Here is a 26040-nt window from a genome sequence, read left to right on the forward strand (position 1 = left end):
ACTGGAGCATCATTCCTGTTATGCACAGGTTTCAGAATAGGATGTCTCTCTTGGCTAATTCTATCTTTAGCTAACCCAAAGTGATGAGTTCCAGTATCCAACATTTATGAAGCAGTCTTAGGATTTCATCCCTCTTTCAAAAATTCTCATCCTGTACGATAAAGACTAAAAGCTTTTTTCTTCATGCTACCTGTTCTCTCAGCTGCCCTCTCTGCTAATTAAGCATCTCTTTAGCTTTGGTAGATCTCTCTAAAGGTCATCAATAGAGCAAACTAGTGAAGAGGATTACAGGGATATTTTTTCTCTTTTCATGAAAGAACCTCTCTTGAGGCTTTTCCTCCCTTATTCTAAAGGGTGGTGGTGGGAAAAAGCACATTAGCCTTTTCCTTTTTGCCTCAAGTTGAGAAAAACCTGTTTATAATAGAAACTTGAACTTGTACTGGAAAAGTTGTGATGTCTAGGTGAGTGATAAGGAAGTAAATTGTTTCTGTTAATGACAAGGAATGCTTAAAAATCATTGGAGGGTCACTACAAATTAATAGGTAAATACGCTAATATCATAGATCATAGAATGGTTTGAGTTGGAAGGGACTTTGAAGATCATCTAGTTCCAACCCCTGCTGCTACAGGCAGGGACACCTTCCACTAGATTGGTTTGCTGAAAGCTCCATCCAACCTAGCCTTGAATGCTTGCAAAGGTGGGGAATCCACAGCTTCGCTGGGCAGCCTGTTCGAGTGCCTTGCCACTCTTAGTGAAGAATTTCTTCCTAGTATCTAATCAAAATCTGCCCTCTTTCAGCATAAAGCCATTGTCCCTCATCCATTATGGGAAGACTGTGAACATAGAAACATGTGTATGACCTCATCCCTATTAATACTTTTGAAGAAATAATTTAAAACTTACCCTGTAATGGGTGTAACTGTAATGATGGAACAGATTTAGCATTGACAATACTATTTACTTATTAGTACTGTTGAAAAATCATGCAGTGCAGTGCACATAATATTAAATATCTTTTTTTTTTTTTTTTTTTTTTTTTTTGTCTTTGCATTTTATTAGGAGTAGTCTGGAAAAAAACCCAAAGCATTAAAGCAAAAGGATTTTCAAATACCTGTACTGACTTGTTGAATCTGGCTGCCAAGAACTGTGATTAAGTGACTTTTACAAATGCTTGTTTTCTGTTGAATAATTGGAAGGGGAAAAAATCTTATCTAAATTATGTGAAACCCTGAAGGAGGATATATAATTAAAAGTGGTTTAATTATTTTCAGTGAGACAGGAAAGCAGATTGATGCGCTTATCCGTAATAATTGTTTATTTTCATGCCTTATTGTATCCTTTGTTAGCCACTGAAGAATGCTGCTTATGATGCAGAAAAAAATGTCTCTTAATGAAGTAATGTATTATTTTTGGATTTCTCAAAATATATAGCAAAATCATCCTTGTGTCTGCCAGTTTACATTAGAATCAGCTTGTGCATAAACTTACAGAGCCATTAGCACTGATGCTGCTTTGTAAAAAGGCAGTCAGTGGACACAGAGCCTGCTTTAGATACAGAGGGTGCATAATGAAAAGGTTTCAGTCTGCAATGGGTAGTGAAGGATCTGGAGAATGTGGAGAAAAGAAACAAGTTCAAACTGTGGTCTGTTTTCTTCCCAATTTCAAATACGAAGTGCAGTCAAGTTTTTTTCACTTCTCAGATAAGTGACCTGCCATCAGACTTTAAATACTTTTTGAACTGAATTTCCCTCCATTCCTTGTTTTCAGTCCCTTTTGTATTTTATGTAAAAACATGATATTGTCATAAAGGTAGAGCAGGGAATGAAAGAAAGAATCATGTGAAGTGTTATGCATTTTTTTCTTTGTTTTTTTTTTTTTTTTTCTTGTGTGTTTGTGGGTGGTGGTTGGGCATCTGCATGGTGCATAGGCCACCAGCTTCTTGAGTTCTGCTGTTAGGAGTGTCCATTTGCTGTACAAAGTAGAATAGGTCTGGCTGAGAAAACAGGCTAGATAACCCATTTCAGAGCATGTAGAGTCACTGTATTCTTGAGGGATGTAGGAGATGCCACTAGAAATGCCTTTGTGCAGAGAAGGGAACTGAATTTATTTACACTTTCTGGATAAAATACTGTAGTTCTGCAGTAGCTGAATAAACATAATTGTATGTATTTACATTCTCTTTGAAATGTTTTGCGGCTTCCCCCTCTCTTATGCCCCAGTATCCATCTATTCTCAGGTCATTTCAGGTGAAACAGAACTATTTTTGCTGGAGGTTTTACGTTTCTGTCAAAAGTGTACAGCGGTAATGTAGTTGTTAGAGGTTTTTGATAAATTCTTGTATTTCTGTTGCCTGGAGCAGGCAACAGCTTTGAGACCAAGTGCATGCCACACACTGGTTGTATAAAATTCTGCTTCTGACTTACCTGAGTCAGGACAGTGTGATGCCTCTACACCTTTTTTTATCCTTGTTATGTTGATATTTTGATATATACATAGACTCCCCAAACACATTAATCATTAATTCTTGAACTAAAGTATAGCAGTTGGAGGATACAGTGCTCTGACAGCTATTACTATCTTTGAGCTATACTACTAAAAGAGCTTGAAAATGGGGTGTGTGGTGTGTTGCTGGCTTGTCTTTTGGAGGAGCATGGCAGAGACATATTATCCATCGTACAGCTACATTTTGAATTACAGTGCATGTGGATTCAACACAAGCCTACCTCTCTTGGAGACAAACCTACCACAAATCAGATGTTTGGCAGTAACGTGCTGCGTTATGGGACAGCACATTGCATGGTGCCTGAGGGAACTCCAGCTGATTAGTTGCTCTCTCGATGAATTTGTGCTAGGAAGGGGGCTACTGACTTGCATGAGGAAAGCTGGTAATGCAGGGTATGAGTGGCTGCTTTTTTTGCACCAGTTGGGTATACTGTCAGGGAAATCCTGCCTTGATTATGAGGCAGGACTGCAATCTCTAAACTTGGAAGCGTATCATTGGTGAATTACTTTTTTTGCTCATTTCCCCTTTCCTTGTATCACTGTGTTGACCGTGTGTTTTACAGCCATCAGTGGAAATGGAAAGGAGAAAAATTTGGCTTCCTCGCTGACCAGGCCATACATTTCTCATGACATTGAAAAAACAAGGAAGAAGAAGGATTTTGGTGTTTGTTTATCAAGTGGGCAGTTAGTACTCTCTTGTACCTCTTCTGTTTTTCCACTGTCTAAAGAAAGAAATTAATTTTAGTATTGGTCTCAGAAATGCTGTTTAAACCCCTGGGAGTTGAGAATAGTATCTTTTTGATGTAGCGTTGCTTTCGTATGTGGTTTTGTCTAGTGTGACTCGACTCTTCTTTTAATCAGTGTCATTCAATATATATTATATATCCTGCTTGCTTGTTCCTTGATATATGGTTTTGCATTCAGCTTTATAGTTGTGTATTTTGTTTGCATGTTAGGCAGTCTGCTTTTTATCCATGGTATCTTTTATATAATTTATTTTTATTGGTTTACTATATGGCTGTGTATTAGTCCTAAAAATTGTCCCTTTTTGACCCCCCTTTCTGAAAATATCATTGAATGAGGCTTTTTGTAACTGAAGTCTTGCTGCTTTGTTGTGCCATACCATAAATATAATAATGCAACTTAATTTCAAAAATGCTCGATAGCTGGATATGCCAGTTTGTTGATAGAAGAGTAGTAGACGTGAGGTTTTTCAGTAGCATGTGAAATTATAATTAGGAAATGGCAGTATATTAGTAATGTAAGATTAAAAATTTAGGGACTATGCTACTGACAGTGTTGCAGATGTAGTGAAAGAAGGGAGGAAAGCAGAATGCTGTCCTCTTGAATTTCTTACGTACAGTACCATTTTAAGGTTTCAAATTAGTAGAGTGTCTCCTTTTACAGCTTTAATTTTTATTATGTGAATATTTCTGTGTTTGCAGTGTGCTGTTACTATGTGATAGTTGATCTGAAAAAGTGACAGATGTTGCGTGTTTTCATTTAAATTCAAGGTGGAATTTCCCACTGTAAGCAAAACATCAATACTTGTATACTGACTAAAACCAGTCTCAAATAAAGCTCATGTTTAAAGTTTGACCAATCGATATATTTGTAGCACAGTATCTTTTTTTTAAATTTTTATTTAAAAAATATGTGAATTTGACCAAGGACACCTGTGTGTCCATGTGTTTTATATGGAACAGGAACACTAATGGAGAATCTGAAAGTCTTTAATGAAAGAGAAAACAAAATTGGCTTTAGAAAAGCAAGTTTAACATTGCAGGAAGTTAAAGCCAAGGATATGGCTTACCAGTACACTTAGCCAATGTAGCGGATAACTGCTGCCAGATAATGAAGGAAGGACCTGCTTCCCAGATCCCATGTTTATGGCACGCTTCCAGCCTATCTAACCATTATTTGTGCTTATCTGATTCTGCTGTGAACTGATGCAAGGAACTTAAGCTGGCAGAAGGTTAACAGTAGGAAAGAGAGGAAAACTATTGATTATTTTTCTGCCAGTTTAGGTGTACAATTTCAAAGAATCCTGTTCTGTTTGGTGTCTTTCAGAATGTTTTCTTCTTTAATGCTGTGCCGACTGAAAATGTTAGTGTGGGTGAATATCACTCGTTATTTTCATGTTGTGAAATCCATAGAAAAAAGTCTTACTCTTGCGTGCTTTCTTTTTTACAAAATTAGATGCATTCAAAAAACCCTAAACTTTTAACTTGGTACTAAATGTTATCAAATATTTTTGAATTTAAAGCTAAGAAATAGTTATGTTGTTATTCATATGGAACATAAGTTTTGGAGAACATTCTTATAGCACAGCTGAAATCTTCCAGAAAGTTGGGGGTTTTTGGTGGTGTTTTTCCTTTTTTGTGGCCAAAAAAAATTGCTCTATGGAGAAACTTTGTCACATGTTTTTTCTTGCATGAGAAACCCTGAAGCTTCTTCAGCATGTTAGTTTTGATCTTGGTAGAGAGTTGCTGGTTTTGTTCTAAAACTGTGTGCATGTAGGGGTGTTAAATAAACATTAACTTGTCTGTATAACTGAGATTTTCTCTAAACTTTACTCTTTCGAGCAGACTTTATTAAGGTTATGAAATAACCTTTGTGGGTTAGGATCAAGAGTCAAATTTTTCTGTTCTGCAGACAGATGCTGCTTTGAGTGAGCTTTTTGCATAATTTGTCATACTTTTACTTCATCATTGGTATGGTTGCAGAAGTACAGAGCTTTTCAACACATACAAATTTATAACTGATAGGTTTATTGAAAGAGGCTGTCTTACCCACTGACTCATTAAGACTAGCAAAATAGCAATATTCTTTGAAAAGTCTGTTATTAAACTGTTGAGGCGAATATATACCCTCAATAAACTTTGACTCCGTGATGTTACGGAACTCCTCGTGCGTGTTCTTGACAGATGGTTGTTGAAGTCATTAATACAATTGCTTTTGCAGTTTTAGGAGTGCTAGAATAAAACAACAAAATGAAACACTAAGAATTAGGTATGCTATTGGAAGTTTTCAAACCCTGAGTGGACAAAGCCGAAACCTGCTTGGTCTTGTTTCAGTTTTGACCTTCTTTTGAGTAGGTGGTTGAACAAGATGACCTCTTGCAATCCCTTTTAGCTTGGATTAGTCTATAATACTGTGACATTAAAACAAGAATTGAATCTGTTTCTGAATACAGTCAATCTATAATGCAGGTCAAGATACTTCTATTTAGGAATGGCAGATTTGGTAAGAAGAAATCTCTTTCTGTAGAAATTTTCCTTAACCTAACCAGAATAAGTATAATTTGGGTTTAGTATATGACCTACAACATTCACATATGTGGATCCATATGTATGCAATATATAAACCCCCTGACTTTGCTACACATAGCAAATACATAGGAAGGAATGCCACAAACAAACATTGTGGCAATACACTTACTTTGCAAGGTTTTCTTGAAACTTGTTATTTCCGTCAAGACAGAGGCCTCTCTTTTATTTTTAAACTCATATTTTTGACTGAATGTTTGTAAGAAAAACATTCAGCTTTCTTAAGTTACTGTCAATTTGAAGGTAATAGAGCCTGCCAGGTTTTGTTCAGGTCCACGTGACAATTTTGTATAAATTGCTTGATGAGTTTGTGTAGTTGCCAGTAACTTTCATGTCATCATTTCCACTGAATTAAAGAAAAAATACTGTTTTTCTGTTGGTGGAAATGTATTGGCTCAACAAGTTTAAAAAATCAGAAGTCTCTTTATCTATAGCCAGCAGCTGGACAAGCTTTTTACAGGCTCTTTGCTCGCAGCATGGCTCAGCCTTGGGGAAGGGAGGTAAAGGACTGCTTCTACGCAGCTTGTTGATTCTGTACTGCGTTACCCAATTAGTGCACAGTGAGTGCTGAATTTTTAATGGTACCATTCTAACAACATACCCCATCAAACATCCTTCAGTTTGGAGTTTTAATCTAAATGAGTAGGGCTAAATTTTAGATGGTGGTTTTGTAGTTTGGAAAATCCTGTATCTATTGAGTGAAGTCTTGAAATAGGTAGTTTCCAAAATAAATACTTCCTTGACAGGCTTTACCAACTTTCCAACTTTCCTTCTAATGTTAGAGAATAGAGCTTTTGAGACTTTCTTCCTGTGAACATACATTGCATGGCTATTAAGTTTATTTTATCTATGAGTCAACGGTTTTAAAACTGGGTCTGTAGAAGTGCATAGTGGTGGTTCATTCATTTTGCCCCTGTAAGCCACCCATTTGAAGGACCTGCAGCTAATCATGTGCCAGCAGGTTACAGGGGTGTTTCTGAGAGAGTAGTGGAAAACATACATCAGAATTTATGGATTCGTTGAAAGGGAAGATAGTCTGCCATTTAAATCAGTAGTTACAAACGAAAGAACCAAGTTGTTTGCCTGTGGGGCTTCCTCCCCCTCCCCGGCTCAGTGAGTCTAAAGGAGAGGTTTAGCTCCTAACAGAAGCTGTTCCAATTCAGTGAGGTGTAAGATTCGTGCAAAATATGGCTATAGCTTGTGGAAATATTAATAATGATCTGTGAGAAAGATAAATATGGCTTATAGCCTCCTGGCACTTGATCATGTTAGAACTTTACTGAGTGCAAAGAATATTTTGAGGTGGTCTTTTTTTTCAGTTAAACAGTAATGAGAAAATAGTCTCTTTCATTCAAAGTTTTAATCAGTTCCAATTATTTGCATTGCATAGATGAAACAAGCAGGAACTTTGAAGCAAAGTAATTTGGTGGACAAGGTGGTTGTATTTACTTTTTCACTGTTACTGTGGTCAGACTTGTGAATATGGTGTCTATTGAAAACAATTCAGTATAGGTAAGCTAAAAGCTCAGTTTTTGGCAGGTGTTGCTGAGTATTATGACCAAATATTCTTTTCTGTCTCTGAAAGAGGCTATGGTATCTTATTGTATCACTGCATTAAGAAAATCTTATTTATTAGGGAAATTCGCAAGTCTTATCTTTCATTTACTTTTCTAAAATCTGGATTAAGAGCGCTAAATAAGAATAGTTTGTGGGATTGTATTCCACTCTTACTTCATACTGACCTTTTTATATTGTTCAAACTTGCGCTTTTTTTCTCTGTACAGAAATTTATCATTAATATTCCTAGGTAGATAGAACAATGTGTTCGCATGCTTCATGGGATTTTCCTAGATAGTGGAGTATGTATATAATATACTGACAGACATGTTTACCTTGTTAATTCACTATTGGTATTTTTATTTTGTTTTTATTTTTAAAACTCAATTCCTGTTTGTCTATATCATTGTGAATTGCATTTCAAATTCTCTCATTGGATTTCAGCCATCTGTCTAAGTAAGTTCATGAAGATAATGTTCTGTATTTTTTGTTGTAGGTAAGGACATTTTGATTCTAAACACATACAAACTTGAATGAGTATCAATAAAATTGCAGTTGTACTTTGTCTTTTGTTAAAAATCAAATTAATCTAAGAAATGTGTTTAAATATGTAGGTCTGCTTTTGTTTGCCATAATTCTGAATATATATTCTGATTTTCTTAATATACTTTACAGTTCATATTTTAAAAAGCCCATTACACTTCCACCACAATAAATCAGAAAATGTATTCCTTTGCCAACTTCAGATTTAATGTTAATAAAAGTCTACTTACGAGACAGAGGGACATATATCTAGGGGTTGTAATTAGGTAAATGTGGAAAAATCAGAACAACTTAACTTTTTTGAAGATTGTTATACTATATATAACTATGATAAGGTATAAGCCTATCAATCATTGTGATTGAGAAAATTAAGCTGTCAGGGGATTCTTCTGTATCTTTCTGGATATAAGGTGAAAAAAAGTGCATTTAATGAGCACTGCAACAAAAAACTGAAATCTTTTTGAGATTGTGTTGTATTCATATTGTGCTAAGATAATTCCTGGTGTGATCTCATTGCTCCTGTTTGGCTACACCAGTGATAATTTTGAACCATGAAATTAAAAGCAGGTATGTCTTTCTAAGAGTAATTTAAGTCATTGAAGTGTAACTGTAAGTCTTTCACATTTCCACTTACATCTGCCTAGAGGAACCCCTCAGTAGTTAATATCAGCCAAGCGACCTTACTTCTTGTCACTCATACAAGCCCCTGTGTACAGACTTCTATTCTGCAAAACATTTAAAGTGTAGAGGTTGTGAACTGCTTTGTTGCTTCATTAGATGTTTTTTTGACCCTATGACTTAGAGTTCCGCCTGTGAGAATTTGACTGTAACAACAGATGCTCCTGAAATTGGGATGAAGAGGAGAGGAGAAGTTGTCTGTGCGTAGACACCTTACTATCTTAAACACAAATGAGGAAAAGATATATGCCCTTTCATGATGCAGCTGATAGTCAAGGTCAGGTTCAACCCACAGGATATTTTCATTTTCATTGCTAGCCTGTTCCCCTGATGAGAAGAGAAATTGGGATTGAGACAGATAAGCCTGAATGTCATTGCACTTGGCCACAGCCTTACAGCAGTTTCCAAGAAGGGAAGATGGAATAGTCAAGGAATTAGTATGTGCTGTTGGGAGAGCAGGAAATGTAGGGAGCAGACAGTGATTATCACTGTCCATGAACATGCAAGTATCCGTGCATGACAGTGGCTGTTTATTGTGGACTCCTGTGTGGATATTTAAGATGTCTGAGGTATTGTAGGTAAACGTCCCTAATAAAGAACGGGGAAGATTAAGGAAATGTGTGTATTTTTGAGAGGTGTGACATTCAAAACAGTAATACAGAAGTTACAATAACAAAGGGCAAAAGTAGTGCTTGATCTATATAATTGTAAAGAGTTTTTGAAGATAAAATGGAAAGGTTATTGTATAAATTTGGGAAGACTGCGAAGGAGAAAAAGCATAGCTATTTCTCTAACAGATCAACAAAGAAGCTCAAACTATGTTTTCCTACATTCTGTAAAGTAACATCCTCAGGAAGAGAACTGGGAGAAGTACTACAAAATAAGTAAGAATGGAAGTCTAATAATGCGTGATATCTACATAACGGGGAAGGGCAGGCAGCCCAAAGAAAGGTAAACAACCTATGTTGTTTCTATAGTCCTCCCAGTAACTGTAGAATATTCTAAGTGCTGACCAAGATTAAATGTTTTAGACTTTTCTTACAGTTAATAGAACTCGACAGAAAGAGGGCTATAAGCTTTAACTGCTGTGGCTTCCTAAGGGTAATGAATACAGTTTTAGAAAGTCTTAATGGAAGCTCTGACTTTAATGCACTTTTCGGGGTTTTTTCTTTTTAAGGGCTGTGAGTTCAACAGTTCTTGTTGAGTGTTTGCACACGTGTGCTTGACATGCTAGGACTGACTGCACTTACAGTGAAGAGCAGTTGAGTAATTGAAGCAGGATGTAAGAGGTCACTTGCGTTTTCTCCATTGTGTACTTAGCCTTGGTTTGATCCAAACCACTGGGTTCCAGGGAAGTGCAGAAGGATGACCCCAGGGGAAATGGCCTATTCAGAACAATGTTTACGTCATTTTGACACCTTCATTCCAGTACTGTGTGCATCAACATGTTCTTGTGTAGAAGTCAAACAGAAAGCCTGCTTTCCTATTTTTTTCTCAATACCATCCATCCCCAACCCTGTATGCAAAATTACTGTATAAAGGAGGATGTACTAAAATATCCTTCTGCTGTGGTAGAGACTGTAGATTGGGGTCACATATGCTATGCATTTTGCTTTCCTTCAGAAGGAAAGTGGAATCATCAGCTCTGCTAGAGGATGAAAATACATTCCTTGGTGGAAGACCCCAAATTGTGCAAGCTCCTCTGCAGAGGGGCTTGGCTCTTTCACAGTGGTTTGGACTTTGATGAACTTAGTGTTTAGGCAGAACACTGTGTAAATTTTTTTGCTCTTCTGATATGCAAAACAGTCTGAAAGTTTCCTGGTTTTATTCAGTTGGGCTTTTGCATGCTTTCCCCACTTCCAAAATTTCAATGAAATGTGCAGATGGTAATGGATGTAATACTATCTGAAACAGAGGCACAGCAGATAAAGATTATACCTCCTGTGGTATCGTGGTGCATTATAGCACTGAGTGAGAATGTGTAGATGTAGTTCAGTGCTGTTTAAAAGCTTAAGTTTTTCTCCTTACCTAAGTAATACTGTTTTAAAGGTTATATTTGAGTTGGCTTCTAGAATTTGTTTCAGCTTGTATCATTTGTTATTTGAGGATGGGGCAGGGGGGAAGTTATTTTATTGCACTACACATGGGAGTGACGTTTGTTCTGTACTCATTGAGATTTGTTTTCAGTAAGTTATGATGGCACTGGTAGCAGTATATAGTCTAGCTGAATAGTTAGCTAAGAGGAAAGTAATGAAAATTTATGCTTATGTATTTCTGTTGTTACTTTAGGTGGTAGCTGTCTCGTGAGATGATAGAAGCAAACTATTTTCTGAAGCTTCACTGATCAATTTTTTTTAAATGTATGTGATGATTTTAGTGGTGAAGATGCATCTTTAAGTTGTTTGAATGTTGACTATTCAAATGGGAGTATTCATAGTTTTATCTTGTAGCATAGCAGTGCATCATGCAAAATTTGCTATTAAATATTTATTGGAAATGTAAGCAGGTTTGTATTTGAAGTTTACTTATTGCAAAAGTAAACCTCAGGACAGTACTTGGGGAACCAGACTGCACAACTCCTATTAACACTGGAGGATTTGTGGTTTGTTTATTAAAGTTCAAGTTAACAATTTTACTTCTAAGACATTAAATTTCCTTGAGGTGTGCTGTATAACATAGCTAATAACAGAATGTGAAAAATAATTTAGGTCACTTTAAGAGAAAATATTTAAATCTCTATTAGTTTATTGGAAGCTTGTTAAAATAAGAAGGTGATACTCCTGTTTTACTTATTTATAATGTAATAGTTGCCTAAGGTGATTCTGATGTTTTCTTAAAAACAAAAACAAAGTACAACACAGATCTATCTCTTTGTAGCACTATACTTGCTTTGACTTATGAATTGTATGAACTCCAAGTTATTTTGCCTTTTGGCCTTTTGCTCTGTTGAAACTATAGCTCTAGATCAGGCCCTGGTAATAGTGTGTTGTGACTTCATCCCCTTGCTCGTGCAAATAATCGTTTGTCCACAACAACCATTTTAGTGTATTTATCTGATTAATAGAAAGACAAACGAATTTAACTAAAAATTGCACAGAACCAGTAAGAATGCACAGAATATTTTCCTTTTTGTCAGCTGTTTGCCAGCTGGGAGTGTATTTGTATAATTTTTACAGGTTTGAATCTGGTTTTATGCTCTGATGAATTTACCGTTCCTTCATGCTGTTCCTAGCCAGATCTCTTGGACAATGCTGAAAGAAGCTTGTTTATGAAGATCGGTGGATTATTTTTCTTGGGAGGTCGTTATTCTAGTTCTGATTTTGCTACTTGTATGATATGCTGGGCAGTCGTTTTTAAGACATCAAACATGGGAGAATCTAAACTTTCACAGTTGTGTTTGAGGATGCTTTCAGTGGGCATCTGTGTAAAAGCCATGTAACAGGCTTCACTGCTACTTTTGGTCATCTTTATTATATTTTCAGAACTAAGGTGTAGTAATACTCCACTGTCCACAAACTACTGCTTCCTATTTTTTCGTTTGTGTCAGTCTTCTTTTTATGATGATGTACTTGTATATAAATATGGTATTTGGTGTGCAACAGGGACTTATTTGGCATTGATAGAGGTTTTTCTATTGCATAACTGGACACCAAAGGAACGTGAAAATCTCAAACAGTTCGTATTTGTCTAGCTGAGCCAAAATGTAACTACAAATTTTTCTACAGGGTAGTTAAGCCTGCTTCATAATAGAAATCAATCTGGAATATGTGCTGCATTGCTCTATGTCCTTTCTTGATCTATGAAAGTAACTCATCAATTATAAAACAGGTTAATGAAGTGGTGGTGGTTTGTGCCTGATAGTTGCCTTGCGCAGTTGTTCTTTACCAGGTTGTCCAACGTTGTACCAGCACGTACATGTATGTGCTTAAAGAAACCTTAATGTAGTTTCAGAAACACAGTAACATTTCTGTCAAATGGCTTTAATGAAGGAAATTAATTTGGTTAATTATTCCATGTTACTTGAGTCAACACCCTGTAGCTGGTTATAATGGAAATTCTTACATAGATCACCCTTTCCATATGTTTTTCTCCAGTATTCTTTATGTTGTCATTTTCCTCTTGTGCTCTACAAACATCGGTTCTTTCTGCAGTATCACTGCAACACTTGGACAGAGGTACTGTGATTAAATTCTTAGTTCTGCTCCCTGCATGTTGTGCTTAGTTTCAGGAAGGGAGCTGTTCATTATGGGCTTTCAGAACAGAAGGGAAACCCGTGCAACTTGCGTCAGTGTCACCGCGTGACCCCTGTAAGAACTGAAGCTTCACTAGGTGCTTTTAATTAGACAATTGATGAGTTACATACAGTTCAGGAAGATGGTAGCACCTAAAATTGACAGGGGATCCAGGCTGATTTATCATTCTGGGTTTTGATTCCCTGGTTGGAGGGTTGTATGAATGACTGTCTAAATACAGAACAAAATACTGTTGAATTGCAATGGCTTAACTGTCTATTTAAATATCACAGGTAGAGGATGATGATGATACTGAATCACAAGAGGAAGAAGAGAAGGAAAAACTGAAAAGCTATTCAAGAAGAAAGATTTTTTCCAACTGGAGCCGCTATGAGGATACAGAAAAAGAGGGACAGAGTGAACGTGGAGAGTCACAGAGAGGAACAGACTTCCATGTATTGCTTAGCTCAGCAGGTAAGCATTTCTACTTTACAGATAGGGGTTTTGTGTGTGTGTGGGGGGGTTCTTTGTTTTGCTTCGTTGTGGGGTTTTTTTATTTATTTTTAGTTTTGCATTTTTAAATGTTGCTACTTTTCTGACTGTTGTCCTTGATGGTGAAACAGGACACTAGAATATCATTCCTATCTGCCTCAGTAAGTCTGCCATTGATGTATTTGGGAGTGTTCGAAGTCTCCATGGGAGCAGTCTTATCAGCATATAAGCTGCACCGAGCCAAGGTGGCTGGGGAGTAAAAGAGGGCTGCTGCATTTACAGCCTTCTTGTGAAACTCCACGGGTCTGAGTGTGTGCAGTTACTTTGAGCCTATTCTTGCTGTCAATTTCTTACCAATCTTGGTCATTGAGTTGCTTTCCAGAAAAGAAACAAAGTTGCTAGTGTGACTAAACAGCAAAGCAGTTAAGCAGCTGCTTGCTGTTGTTTGTTTTGACAGATTTGTAATCAGCACTGTAGGGATGTGTGCATGAATAGCATTACTCTCCTTGAGAGTAAAGATCAGTTGTTTTCCAGTCTTCAAAGGAGATAATAGAATGAGAAGGTGGAGAGACAGGCTGTACTAGATCCTGTTTTTTTTTTTTTAACCTATATTATGGGCAGTTGCACAAAAAACAGTTGCCTGAAATTGTTTTAGAAACTCTTGGTGCTATTGTGTTGGCATGTTTCAGTAAAAAGTTGCAAACTATGTATTATGGGGCTTTTTTGAGCAACCTGGAAGTTCTGAAATCTCTTGAATCTAAATAATTGGATTTTTCAGCCACAGCTTGGAGGGGTAAGTTAGCCATTATCTGTGATAAAGAAAAAAGAACCAGAGCTTGCTTTCTCTGTGCCAGAATGAATTTCTGAAGCTGTTCTGCATGACCATTGCAGAATTGGGCTTAAATTGCCAGTTTTAATCATAGGATCATGAGGTGTGTGATGGCTTCTCTGAATGGTGTGTTGCATGGTAGACAGTGTTGGAGTCAAGATGGGCTGGTATGTACCTCAGAGCTGGATAGGCAACATAGCTTGAGGAGCAAAGTAGATATCACAATTTAAAACTTTTGATTTTTTTATTTTATGTTTTGAAATAGCTTCTGAAGATACATACTTTTTTAACCTTTTTGCCTATACTTCCAACTTGTCCCTGCCTCAAGCCAATCTCCAGTTCAGCACTGATTTGTCTTTTCAAGCAAATATTTGGGCTTGACTAGTCCCAGCCTGTCTCTGACTGCATCTTGTCTTTCTACTGTCAGCCTTTGCCTGCCTACTAATTCTTCTCACTGTCCCTTGCTTCAGTTAATTTTTCTTGTCTAGGTTTCTGATTTCTGGTGATGGGTCTCTTCTCAGTTGTTTGTTATAAGCCAGCTCCCTTCCACATATATTCACTAAAATCCAGCTCCGTCAGATACATTCTGTCCCTCGCTCTGTCCAGTCCTGGTCGTTTCCAGTTCTGAGTTGTTCTGCCTGGGATTGCTCATTTGGCTTACTTTTTCTGTCATCCACTACCACATCTTTTTACATTCCTCTTTGTTTCTTTCCTTGACTAGTCAATCCCAGTTTATTCTTTTCTTTTAACCTTCCAGTTCTAGGCTCCACTACAGTTTTCTCAATCTTCCCTTTACATGCTTTTGTCAGTATACCCTAAATCCTACTCAGTTACCCAACAACATGAAGTGACGGGTTACTGTTTTCAGCTATGGCAGGGATATTGCATAGTGAGGTTGTGGAAATATGCAAGATGACACTTTTTATTAAGTGTTGTACCTAATGCCTGTTAAATGCAGAGTTCTCTTACAGTGAAAATCTGGCTCTTCACTCCTAACCAGAGGTTAGAGGAAACTTAAGTCAGTTGCCTTGGATGTTGAAGTGACATATGGAAGGTCACTGAGAATGGACTGTTTGGTGATTGTTTGTTAAGTGGCAGCAAATCTTGCAAAAAATATGTGTATAAACTTTGATTTCTAGAAGCTCGGAGCTTGGCTAAATCAGGCCAGACTTTTCACAAAATGAGCAGAATGTACCTCTCTCATACAACAACATTGTCCAGCCTGATTTCAAGTTACTGATTCAGGGCAAGGAAGTACTTACAGTTTTTCAAAGGAAGAGCTTACAAGGGCTTTTTTCCTAGATCCTTTCATGGTAGAAAAATGTTCCAGCCATTCTCTGACTTTTAAAAAAAGGTGGTGGTGAGGAAAAACTACCTGAAGCAGTCAATTGACATGGAAAATTTCAGACTGAATAGTTAAAAAAGCAGCTGAAAATAGTCTTAAGAAAGAACTGCCAGGTGGCTTTGATAACAGCTGATGTCACTAGCCTGACAGAGCTTCTTTGTCAAGGCTTATTATATTTGTGTGTAAAGCAGGGTGAAAACTTTAGTTAAGTCTGTTTCTTTCCTCTTTTTTTTAGGATTTTATTTTTTTTTATAATTAACCTTGAATATAGCAAAGCAAACTTTTCTGTATTGCTTTTGATGTTTAGCTGATGTAAACTACAAGTCCATTGTGAACCCTTCAGGGAATACATCTTGAATCAATTTAGTAAAAATGCTGTTGAAGCGTAAAGATCAAGAGAAGTGGAAGTGATAGGATAACCTTACTTTGCTAGAAGAATCTTGTGAGGTTTGAAGAACTGTCCTCATTTTTTGGCAGGTGAAGGTTAATTGTTTCAAAATAGATTTAAGTCCTATATTAGGTTTTTGGTTGTGAATAGATCTTTAGGTTTAAAAGTATGCTTTTAAAATGTCATTACGGAGCTGATCAAAATGTATCCAGGGACCTGATCAATTTCCTTTAAATGTGGTAGGCATTACCAGTACAGCAGCCAAAAGCTGCCAGCATGCACACCTAAATGACTGTGCTGTCATGTTGCAGGATGTGATGATTATCAAGATGAAAAAACATATTTTTGGATATAAGTTTTTCCTCTTTTGTTTTTTTGGCAATGGCTGAATAATTCTGATGGCCTTAAAGGGTAAGAGAGTAATGCTGTGTAGTTCAAACAAAACTGTCTCAATGGTTTTGATATTGTAAGAATACATATACATTCTGTAGATATCTAACACTTAAATACAATAGGAAATGTGGAATAAAAGTCAAAAGAACAGTCACTGGAGCATAATAGTAATGAACAGTAAGTACAGGAATTGTGAGGTAGCAGTTACTTTCTGTTTCCTAATAAACTGTTGTTTTGGGTTTTATAACCTCCTGCTTTTGGACTTCTCTGTTTAATTATGATGTGTCTATTGCAATATATTGCTGCATTTTTGTGGCCAGTACATACATGAGAATTAGCAACACAGAGAAACTGTTGGCTGTCTTCAAAATACTGAATAGATAAACTTGTGGAGCAAGGCTTATGTTAAAGATAGGTTTTCCTTCAACTTTTCTGTCTTAAGTATATACTGACAGAGATTTGGGGAAGAAAAAAAAAAGGCAGAGTGAGTGAAGAATAAATGAGTTTTCTTCTTTTCAGTGCTAATTCTGCTCAAAGAAAAAGAATGGCAATGGCAGGGCGTGGTTCAGATGCTAAAAAAGAATACTTTGAGTTTTAAAATTCTAGAGAATAGCTGAAAATCAGGTTTCTTTACAGAACTGCCTATCATTTTTACTTGGATTATTGTATACATCAGGGGTATTTGATTGCCGACTTCTACTACTTATGGTTTATGTTTGTTCTGTGAAATTATTTGTCTCCATATGTCTCCACAGAACTCTTGTTTCTGCATCTCTGTTTCTTATACCATTGAGAGATCTAGACTAGTGAAGAACTGGTTTTTATCAGCTCTGAAAGCTCTGCAAAAAGTAGTGGAAAGTATTTTTAAATTCTTCTTTGCGTGTCTTTATAACTGCATGATGAACAGATGTTTTCAACTAGTACAACTTATTCAACAGATGCAAAACTTCATGTCCTTGCTGTTCACGAGGTGGCGTGAGCTCTGTTAGAACATAGAGGTATTGGTTACTCCTTATTACACACCAACAGCTTTAAGATATTAGTACCAAGTTACCGGTCTTGAAAGAATATTACAATGTTGCAACTAAGGATTGGTAATAGGACACCTCAATATTCCTAGTATATGTGCTCCTGAAATAAACAGGTAAGGGTATGTGCTCCTCCTGCTTCTTTCCTTGCTACCTGATTCTATGAATGTTCTCTGAGCCTCCCTGATGTGCTGTATTCTCCTGCTTCTGCTTGTAGCCTCATTCCAGCACATCAGAAATTTCCTTTCCTTTTTGATGGTGATGTGGCAGATAACATTTCACAGCTGTGGAGGCTCTTTACCAAGTGGTTTCATTTCCACAGGCAAAGGTTTTAGTTGTGAGTTACACCCTGGGCAATCTGCAACTTTGGACTTGTTGACAGACCACGAGAGATGATGCTGTTTTATATACCTGTTGATATCTGAAATCAATGGAAGTTCAGCCTCTCCCTCTTTCCTCCCTAGCCAAAGTAACTTTCTCAAACAAACAGAAAAAACCTTCCACAATAAAGATTTGCAGTAAAATCACAGGACTTGGCATCGGTGGAAGCTGGCTCTCCATCTGCTCTGTGCTTCCTCCTGAACTGTTCCTAATGTTACAGAAATTCATCTTTTTTTGTTCTAATCAAATGAGCTGTCCCTTTTTTTTTTTTTTGTGAACTAAAAATAGGAAGTGCCAGATTTTAAATATTAATTACACTTTCTCAATAAATTAATTTTCTTGTAATAGGTAATTCGTGCTCATTATATATGCTTTCATATCTGTTCCCTTCCCCCCCCCCAAGTTTTATCTAAAATGTAACCAAAACTGTGTGATTGAAGTATAGAAGTATAATGTGATTCAATGACTTGAATGCATATCAATAACATTTCTTATTTTCATTTTAACATTCTGATATCTTAAAACTATGTGACCATATATCACATGTGACAATATGTGTCAGTGATAGTACTGCAAAACTAATGGTAATGAAAGAAAAATCTGAAAGGTTTCAGTTTTTCAGAGAGATTTGTATGCTTTGTGATTTAGAATCGGATAGAATAAGATTTGTATACTAAAGAGGTTAAATTTTGTTCTCATTAGAATCAGTGTGGTAAGCTTTGTCCCATTCTTTTAATTTTTCACACCTTGTTGTCATGCATTTATTTGTTAAGTTCCAGATTTCTAAATCTAAAGTTTTCTGACCGATATCCTTCTCTAATATTGGGCCTTAATCTTTTGCTGCTACTGTATATTATTGATGGTATCTTTACTGTATATTTATACCATATATTTAGGTATCTTTTGGTTATGAAATCACAAATCTGTAAGTTTAAATATGGAACAATTTGTCCTTATTCCTGTCTTGCTTCTTTCATGTCCACTACTTGAATTTGTGGGTTTGAGAGCTAGCTAAAAATATCTACTCACCTGATTCACTGTTTCTTGTGTTTAGTCATGTCTTTTTTGTTTTTTGGTTTTTTTTTTTTTTTTTTTTTTTTTTAAATGATACCTCTAAACCAGGGATCCTCAAACTTTTTAAACAGGGGCCTGTGCGCCAATGAAGTGGCAGGCAGCCATCTGCGGCTGCTTGGTTTCCGCCCCCCCCCCCCCCCCCCCCCCAACCCCTGGCGGGGGGTGTCTGTAAATACCGGGGACCGGATTGAGGACCCTGGGGGGCCGTATCCAGCCCACGGGCCATAGTTTGAGGACCCCTGATCTAAACCCAGTTCTGTCTGACTAGGCCTCCTGTTGGTTATCATTGTTTCTGCCACATCATTGTCTTGGACTTTTCCGCCAGTGAAATCCTCTAAACAAAAATGAATTACTTTGACTCTTGCACTCAAGACATAAATTTAGTCTTCCAGTCTTCATTTTCAAAATTCGGTATCTTATTGCTACTATGCTCCTGTTCCCTTTCTCCTATTTTTACTTTTTTACTTATTTTCTGCCTTTCCTCCTTCCTTTGCATTTTCCTTTTACTCTATGAACTGCGATTTTCCTTGTTGCCATATATTACTTTTGATTGATTTTAGCCTTTTTGTTTGGATTCCTTTTTACACTTGTGATTCTGAACCACTGTTAAATCACCTGAATTAGACTGTAAGCTTTTTAGAGCAGGGACTTTCTTTGCTTGCCTGTAAAGTATTGGTTCTTTTTCAATAATGATGTTAGTAGATATTACTTCTATGGTAATATTAGATGATGTTGATTGATTTGGAGGAGCTGTGTTTGTTTTAATTGTAATATTTTTGTTCCATCTCTCAGCAGCCTACATTAGAGAAAGAAATCAAAAATAGAAATAGAAATTTTGTAAAATTCTATAAAACCAGAATTTTTTGTTTATGGTAAGGATGATAAGAGTATCAGATCGGTTTAATTGCAGAAGCCAGATTTCATTTACTGTTCTGTTTCTCATAAGGATAGATTGATTCCTAATATCAGTTTACAAACAAAATAACTGTGATAGGAATGTTTCCTTGTTCATTGACGGATGCTCCAAAGCAGTGTTGTGATCAGACTACATGTGAACCACCATCAGAAGAGGCTGACAGAACTATACTTCTAGCAGGATTCTCAGAAACTTGTTTGCAGGGAGTATACTGCTGTTGCTAAACGTTGGTTTTGGAGTGAAAGAAGGTCTGTGGAGCAGGCAGTGCTCTAAAAGACACAGAGTGCCTATGTCTTCCTTAAGCTCAGTTGTGGCTCCTCTTTTCTTTTTACCCCATTTTGGTCCTGAAATTCCTCCTCATGTCTGCTGCTGATCGCTTGGGCTCTCCTAGTCCTTCTCTTCCCCTTTTAATACTTTCAGAGTCATACCTATTGATTTTGCCATTGTTCTTTCCCTGATCTCATCCTGTTGCTCAAGAGTTCCCAGTTCCTACATCCAACTTCTAGTTTGCACTTTCTCTTGATCCTTCCCCTGCTCCATGTTTTTATACCTGTCCAAATCACACGTTGGCTTCTCATCTGTTCTGTGTTCTCTTGCCTGTTGTTTACTCCTGGCTCTCCTGGGAGTGGCATCGTTGGCATTTCTAGCTGTTGTATAGGAAGATGGCTCTTCTGAGCACTTAAAAGATTTGTTGTTTTTTTACCCAAAGGGCTTAATTTTTTGTCTAGATGGGGGTAATTTTCTTGGAAGAATGTCAAAGGTTTATTGAGCCTTGTCAGAGTCTTTGTTTCAAAACCAGAGTTCTGTTAACTGTCTGTTCCACCCTCGAGGGAACTCTTGTTGTCCTTTCATGCAAAGTAAACCCTCTGCGTGTGTAAAATTGTGAACTAGAAACTCTTTTAATGAAAAGCACATTTCAGGGACAGAATAGGGTGCGAGTGGGGAGGAATTATGTTTTCATTGGCTCTGACTCATTTTCAACCTTTACTGGAATGTGAATCAGATGACCTTCCTTTGACAGTACACACTCATCATCTCGGTTTATAAAGCGTGGTATTTCTGAATCTGCTGCAGATAATTTGGATTGTGAAACTGATCATACTCTCTCTATTTCTTTTTAAGCTCTTGATTGAAACCGGCCGGTGATAACGTGGTATTTTCTTGAGTATGTGTGTGTGCTTCAACATGCAGAAAATGTCACTGAGAAGTATGTATCAGTTAGCTACAAAATGTAAGGGGGCAATGTGGAAGAACTAATTCAAGATGGGAGTGCTTTAATAGGATGATATCGTTCCACTGATTTTTGTGTCATAATTTTTTTTTGTGTCATAAAGGCTAGAGGCTGTAATTGCAGATATTTATAGCAAAGAAGTTTTTATTTGAGAGACTTGGTTAACTTTCTGCTGGGAAAATGCTGGCAGAATGGAGTTATTGGAAAACTATGTATTTAAAATTGATAAAAGACCCTCCAACACCCCCCACCCCACCACCCAACAAGCCCTGCTCTCTGTCACCTTATTTTGTATGCAGGGAGTAAGTTGTAGGTGCTGGTTACTTATTCTAGAAGTCTTTCTTCAGGCCTGGAGCATTCATTCTCTCTCTCTCTTTCCCTTCACCTCTGCCCCACCTCAGGACATGGTTAATTTTTGCACACTTTCCTTTTACTTTCTTATCTTGAAATACTTTTTCTTTTAAGAAAAACAGCAATACATTTGCTATACCTTTTAGGCGCCCTGTTCAGGGCTACTTTACCCCTAGGACAAAAGCTGACAAGGCATTATATCCAGCACTTACCAGTGGTTTTGTTTAACCTGTGTTTGAAAGGGACATGATGTCACTGGCACAACAGTGAGAATGTAAGGTGTGTGCATGTTCCTTTTCATCTTAAGGTGTTATCTGTCACTTCGGATGGGGCTTGGTGCAAAAAATAACTTCTGTATAAGTGGAGAAACTGACTTTTACCCCAAGTAACAAAATACTTTAATGTGCCCAAAAATGGGCTGGCTAACACTGCTTATTCCATCTGGAAAGAGTGGACTCTTATGGGCTTCCCCTGCTCCTGCACATTAAAAGCAGAGAAGAAAGTCTGTAGCTGTTACCAGTTATATTTGTGAATTGGCTTCATTTTATGACTTTTTGGTGTTGAAGTATTTCTATATGTAATTATTAATTGCTTTAGTCATCATGTCAGTCACTACTAAAACATGAATTCTAATGAAAGTGGCTATAATTTGTTTTGGATTTTTTCTTCCTTTTGTACATTCTCAGAAGGAACCTAGTGGATATCGGTGTTCTGTTTCTCATATGCCTCTTCTCTTGCTTTTAAGGGGTGCTTGGTTTCGTTGTTTTGTTTGTTCTGCAGCTGTGCAGCTCTTATCAGTAAAAATGTAATGAATTTGAAGTTGCTTTATCTTTTGCTTCTGCTCTTGACAATAAATTAAAATCACCTCCCCTGTTCTGAAGAAATGAGTTTTAAAATCACTTCAGTGATATTATGGATTTGGCCCATCACCAGATATGGATCTAGTTGCCCAATTTGACTGCCTGGATGGTGCAAAAGAGTTGGCAGGAACATGTCATGCAACAGCTGGTGAGCAGTGAAGGATCTTGGGGAATCGGGGAAATACCAGAATTGGTATTGGTAGGGAAGAAGCAAGAGCTTCTTTTTCAGTGGTAGGGTGCATATGTATTGGTTTAAATCCAGATGCCTACTTCTGATTTATCTTGATATACATTTTCAGTACGAATATTGACAGCAAGTAAATTTTTTGATGCATATAAGAGATTATGATCTTTCTGGCTTTAAATTTTTTATTCTGTAACTCCACATGATTCTGTCTGCCCCTTCTTTTACCTTTTTTCTGTTGTTCAATTCACAATGCCTTATTAAGTGTTCGCTTACTCTTATTTTTATACATCCTCTTTCTATCCCACAGACACCTTTATTTCTCGGAATTGTATTTGAATATGAAAAAAGAGGAGGAGGGAGAGAAAGAAGGAGTAGAAATCTCTGAGAACAATCTAGTCACTTAGAGGAAAATTGCCTACAAGTGTGAGATGACTAAATTAACTTGTAGAAATGTAATCTGAATGCATCAGATCTTGTACCTGTAACTTACAAGCACATTTTAGCTTGTCAAAGAAAATTGATCTTTATAAATATCCATCTGTAAAGTAATACTCAAATAGAGACAATGCATTTTAAAGTCTCCAAAGTGTTTGATTTGGTCATGTTATCTTTGTGTTAAAATAAAACCCCAAAAACAAAAAATTCCTAGTGATTATTTTAGTGCTTGTACTTCAAAATAGTTTATCTGTGTCTGTTCATCTGAACACTAACAATTTTCTTTTGGCTATTCATTTATTAATAGTAGAGTCCTATAATAGTTCTTGGGAGTTTTCCTTTTGCAAACCTTTCTATTTTAAAGTATTTTAACATGCTACCATTTTCTACTGCTGCATTGATTATAGGAAACTGAGGAAGTGAACAGTGGAACCCCTTTGGAAAGGAAAATTGGAGTATGAATTAAAGACCTGTGTTTGCAAATTTACTTGGTGGAGGGAAAGAGTATGGTCTAAATTTTTACATTAAAAAATTTCATGCTAAAAAGTTGCAGGGAGATAAAATAATTCTTACCTCACAGTTGCAAATGCTTCATGGTTGACAGATGCTATAGACAATGTTTTTTTCCTAGGTCTCCAGAATAAAATATATTGAGCTACATTCCTGAAATCTGTCAATCTCCCAGACTGGTTGTAAATTGAAATTATTTCATTCAAAAAGGACTAGTGAAATAAGTTTGTTCTGTTACAAAAATAGCTCACTGAGCAAGCTATGCTATATGGTAAAAAGCTGCTGTAATGCATTTTTGAAAACCGAAGTAATGAACAGCTACACTGACAGTGTAATTTCATGTGACTAGAATTCATTTAATCGTGAAAGGAAAGCACAGTAGGTTAATCCAGGGAGTATGTAACATGGACAAGGTATATTTTGTTGACAGTGATAACATACACCTACAATATCAGTCAGTAAGAGATGACGTCCACATAATGGCATTAGGGGTGATTTATCTAATTTACATTACAATGGGTAAAAGAATTCTTGAACAGCCTATTAAGGAAAGTATGTATAGGTGTTTAAGAAAATTACTTTTTCTAGACTGTTTTTCTGTGTCTGAATTCTGACAGCTTGGAACTGTTAAACTTAGAAATGGTGCTATTTCATCCTCTCCTTGCAACTTTTTAAAATGTATATAGTTAGGTGGCACAATATTTGCCGTCGTTTGCTTCTAGATGTTAGAGGTAGAACACTACCAACAAACATCTTTGAATTACAGTTCCTTCATTTTTTAACTTGCAAAATATGTGAATTAGCAAACGTAATTAAAAAAATCAGTTTCAGTAAGGTTTGGGGCAAATTTGAGGAAGTGACACTTGCTGTTGTTTCTTTCCCTAACTCAAATCCCCTGCTGACTTGAGAAGCGGTGGACCAGGTTCTTTCTAGTAAGTGCATGGAAGTCTAACTCCAACATAGCCAGTAAAATTCACAGATTACAAAGCCAAGGAAGTCATTTATGACTGGGTGAACTTCTGTGGGTAACATGAGCAGTCACAACAGAGAAAGTTATGAACTAGTTATTGGTTGAATTAGGGCATGTCTTTTAGTATAGCAACTGTCAAAAACTATTGTCAGTCTTGACTTGAACAATTTCAGTGACAGAACCCCCCAGAGCTCTTGGAAGGTTGTCCCCGCTGGGCTTTTGGATTGATCTGATGTGCTTTTACCTTCACTGTTAAAGGTATGCATCTTAATTCCCCTCTAATTCTGTATAGCCTGAGGACTTCAGAGAGTTGCAGAAAAAAACCACACAAATGACGGATTAAACTCAGTGCAGATGAAGATTGTGACATATATGGTGTGTGTGTGTGGAAACAGTCCTCCGTCACATTTAAAGACATCTGAAGTGATTGTTACAACTCAATAGTTGAAAGCAAATGAACCCTAGAAATTAGAAAACAAACGAGAACAAATCAGAAAACACATGATGGTGTCACTATATAAACCATTGACAGAAGTATATTGTGTAACTCCTTCAGATTCAGGTCCCTGAGGCTTCACGAGGAAACAGTAGTGCTGAAAAGGTACAGCAAAGGGCTGCAGGATGACTCACACTATGGAAGAATTTACACGTGAGGCATGGCTGAGGAAGGTACCAGTAGAGTAAAACCAGAGGTCTTCAGCCTCAAAAAAAGATGACTGAGGACAGTGTGGTGTAGCTGTCTGTAAAATCATGGAAAGATGGATATTGTGAATAAGAAATTATTCTTGTCTCTTCTAGTGCAAGAAGTAGGGAATATTGAATGAAGCGGGCTGGCAGCAAAATCAGAACAAAGAAAGAAGGATTTTTTTGATCTAACTCATAATTAAATATGGAAGATTGTCACAGGATCTTGTGGAAGCTTAGATTTTGTGCAGCTTTAAAAAACACAGGAAAAGTAACTTCGAAGGTTATCTTATAAATAAGACATCATCTCTGGCTCAAGAAATCCCTGAACTACAAATAGCTAGAGGCTGGCAGAATATTTCTGAGGAAGTGTCCCTGTGTGTGTGCTCAGTTCTCAGGTTTCCATAGACTTAGGCTGTTGGGCACTGCTGTGCAGGATTTGGGGCTATATGGAGCCTCTTGATTCAGTCTGGTGTGACCTTTCTCTTTCTTCCCTGTCCTTAATGTGCAGAATCAATAAATTAACAATTGAAGTTTGAGGTGGTGTCAGTTAAAGACTGTTGGAAGGTATTGAGGTCCTGTAAAGGATTCATTTTTCTCTAATTTTAATATTTTCAGTGAGCTTGCTGACTTCACCACTGTTTGATAGGGAGGTAACAAGTTGAATTCCTGATAAAGCATCAATACCACTTAATGGGGCAGACTATACACGTGGGTATTTAAATATCTCATAATTGCAGCAATATTGAAGAAGACCAAAGAATGTCTGTCTTGAGTACTGAAAAAATGTTATCAAATGGAATGAGTTAGGTATGTGTGGGCCCGCATGCTTGACATCAGTCCTGGAAAAAAAGAATGGAAAAGCTGGTTAATTAAGATTCAAAGTGTGGAGGTAGGCCTTGCTGGACCTAAAAGCTGGTCAAGGACCAGCAACGTCACAAGCAAGAGGGGGATGAGCTCAACAGGTGTAAGTCAAGGCTGTAGGGCTGCAGGTTTTGTGTACTAGGAGCACACAGTTGCACCTGCTGTAACAAAGCTTCCCGATGCAGATGCTGCTTTGCCATGTCAGGCCCCTTGACAAAGCAGTTCCTATCTGCCATAAATACATATAAGCCCTGGTGCTC

The 26040-nt window shown here is 37.1% G+C and overlaps 2 protein-coding genes across 4 annotated transcripts in view; one reads left to right on the forward strand and one right to left on the reverse strand.

Moving 5' to 3' along the window:
* The window catches only part of CHRM5 (cholinergic receptor muscarinic 5), a 47233-nt gene that overhangs the window by 16960 nt on the left and 4233 nt on the right, over nt 1-26040 (reverse strand). The window lies entirely within an intron of this gene.
* The window catches only part of AVEN (apoptosis and caspase activation inhibitor), a 94732-nt gene that overhangs the window by 9233 nt on the left and 59459 nt on the right, over nt 1-26040 (forward strand). For 2 of the 3 annotated variants that reach the window (XM_055716384.1, XM_055716385.1), the window contains exon 2: nt 13136-13316. In XM_055716384.1, the coding sequence (XP_055572359.1) occupies nt 13136-13316 (181 nt within the window). Of the gene's footprint in view, nt 1-10418; nt 10497-13135; nt 13317-26040 lie in introns of those variants that run through there. The other variant, XM_027808049.2, reaches the window with a different exon arrangement.

Source organism: Falco cherrug, chromosome 7, assembly GCF_023634085.1.
Source record: "Falco cherrug isolate bFalChe1 chromosome 7, bFalChe1.pri, whole genome shotgun sequence".
In the NCBI taxonomy this organism is placed as follows: domain Eukaryota; kingdom Metazoa; phylum Chordata; class Aves; order Falconiformes; family Falconidae; genus Falco; species Falco cherrug.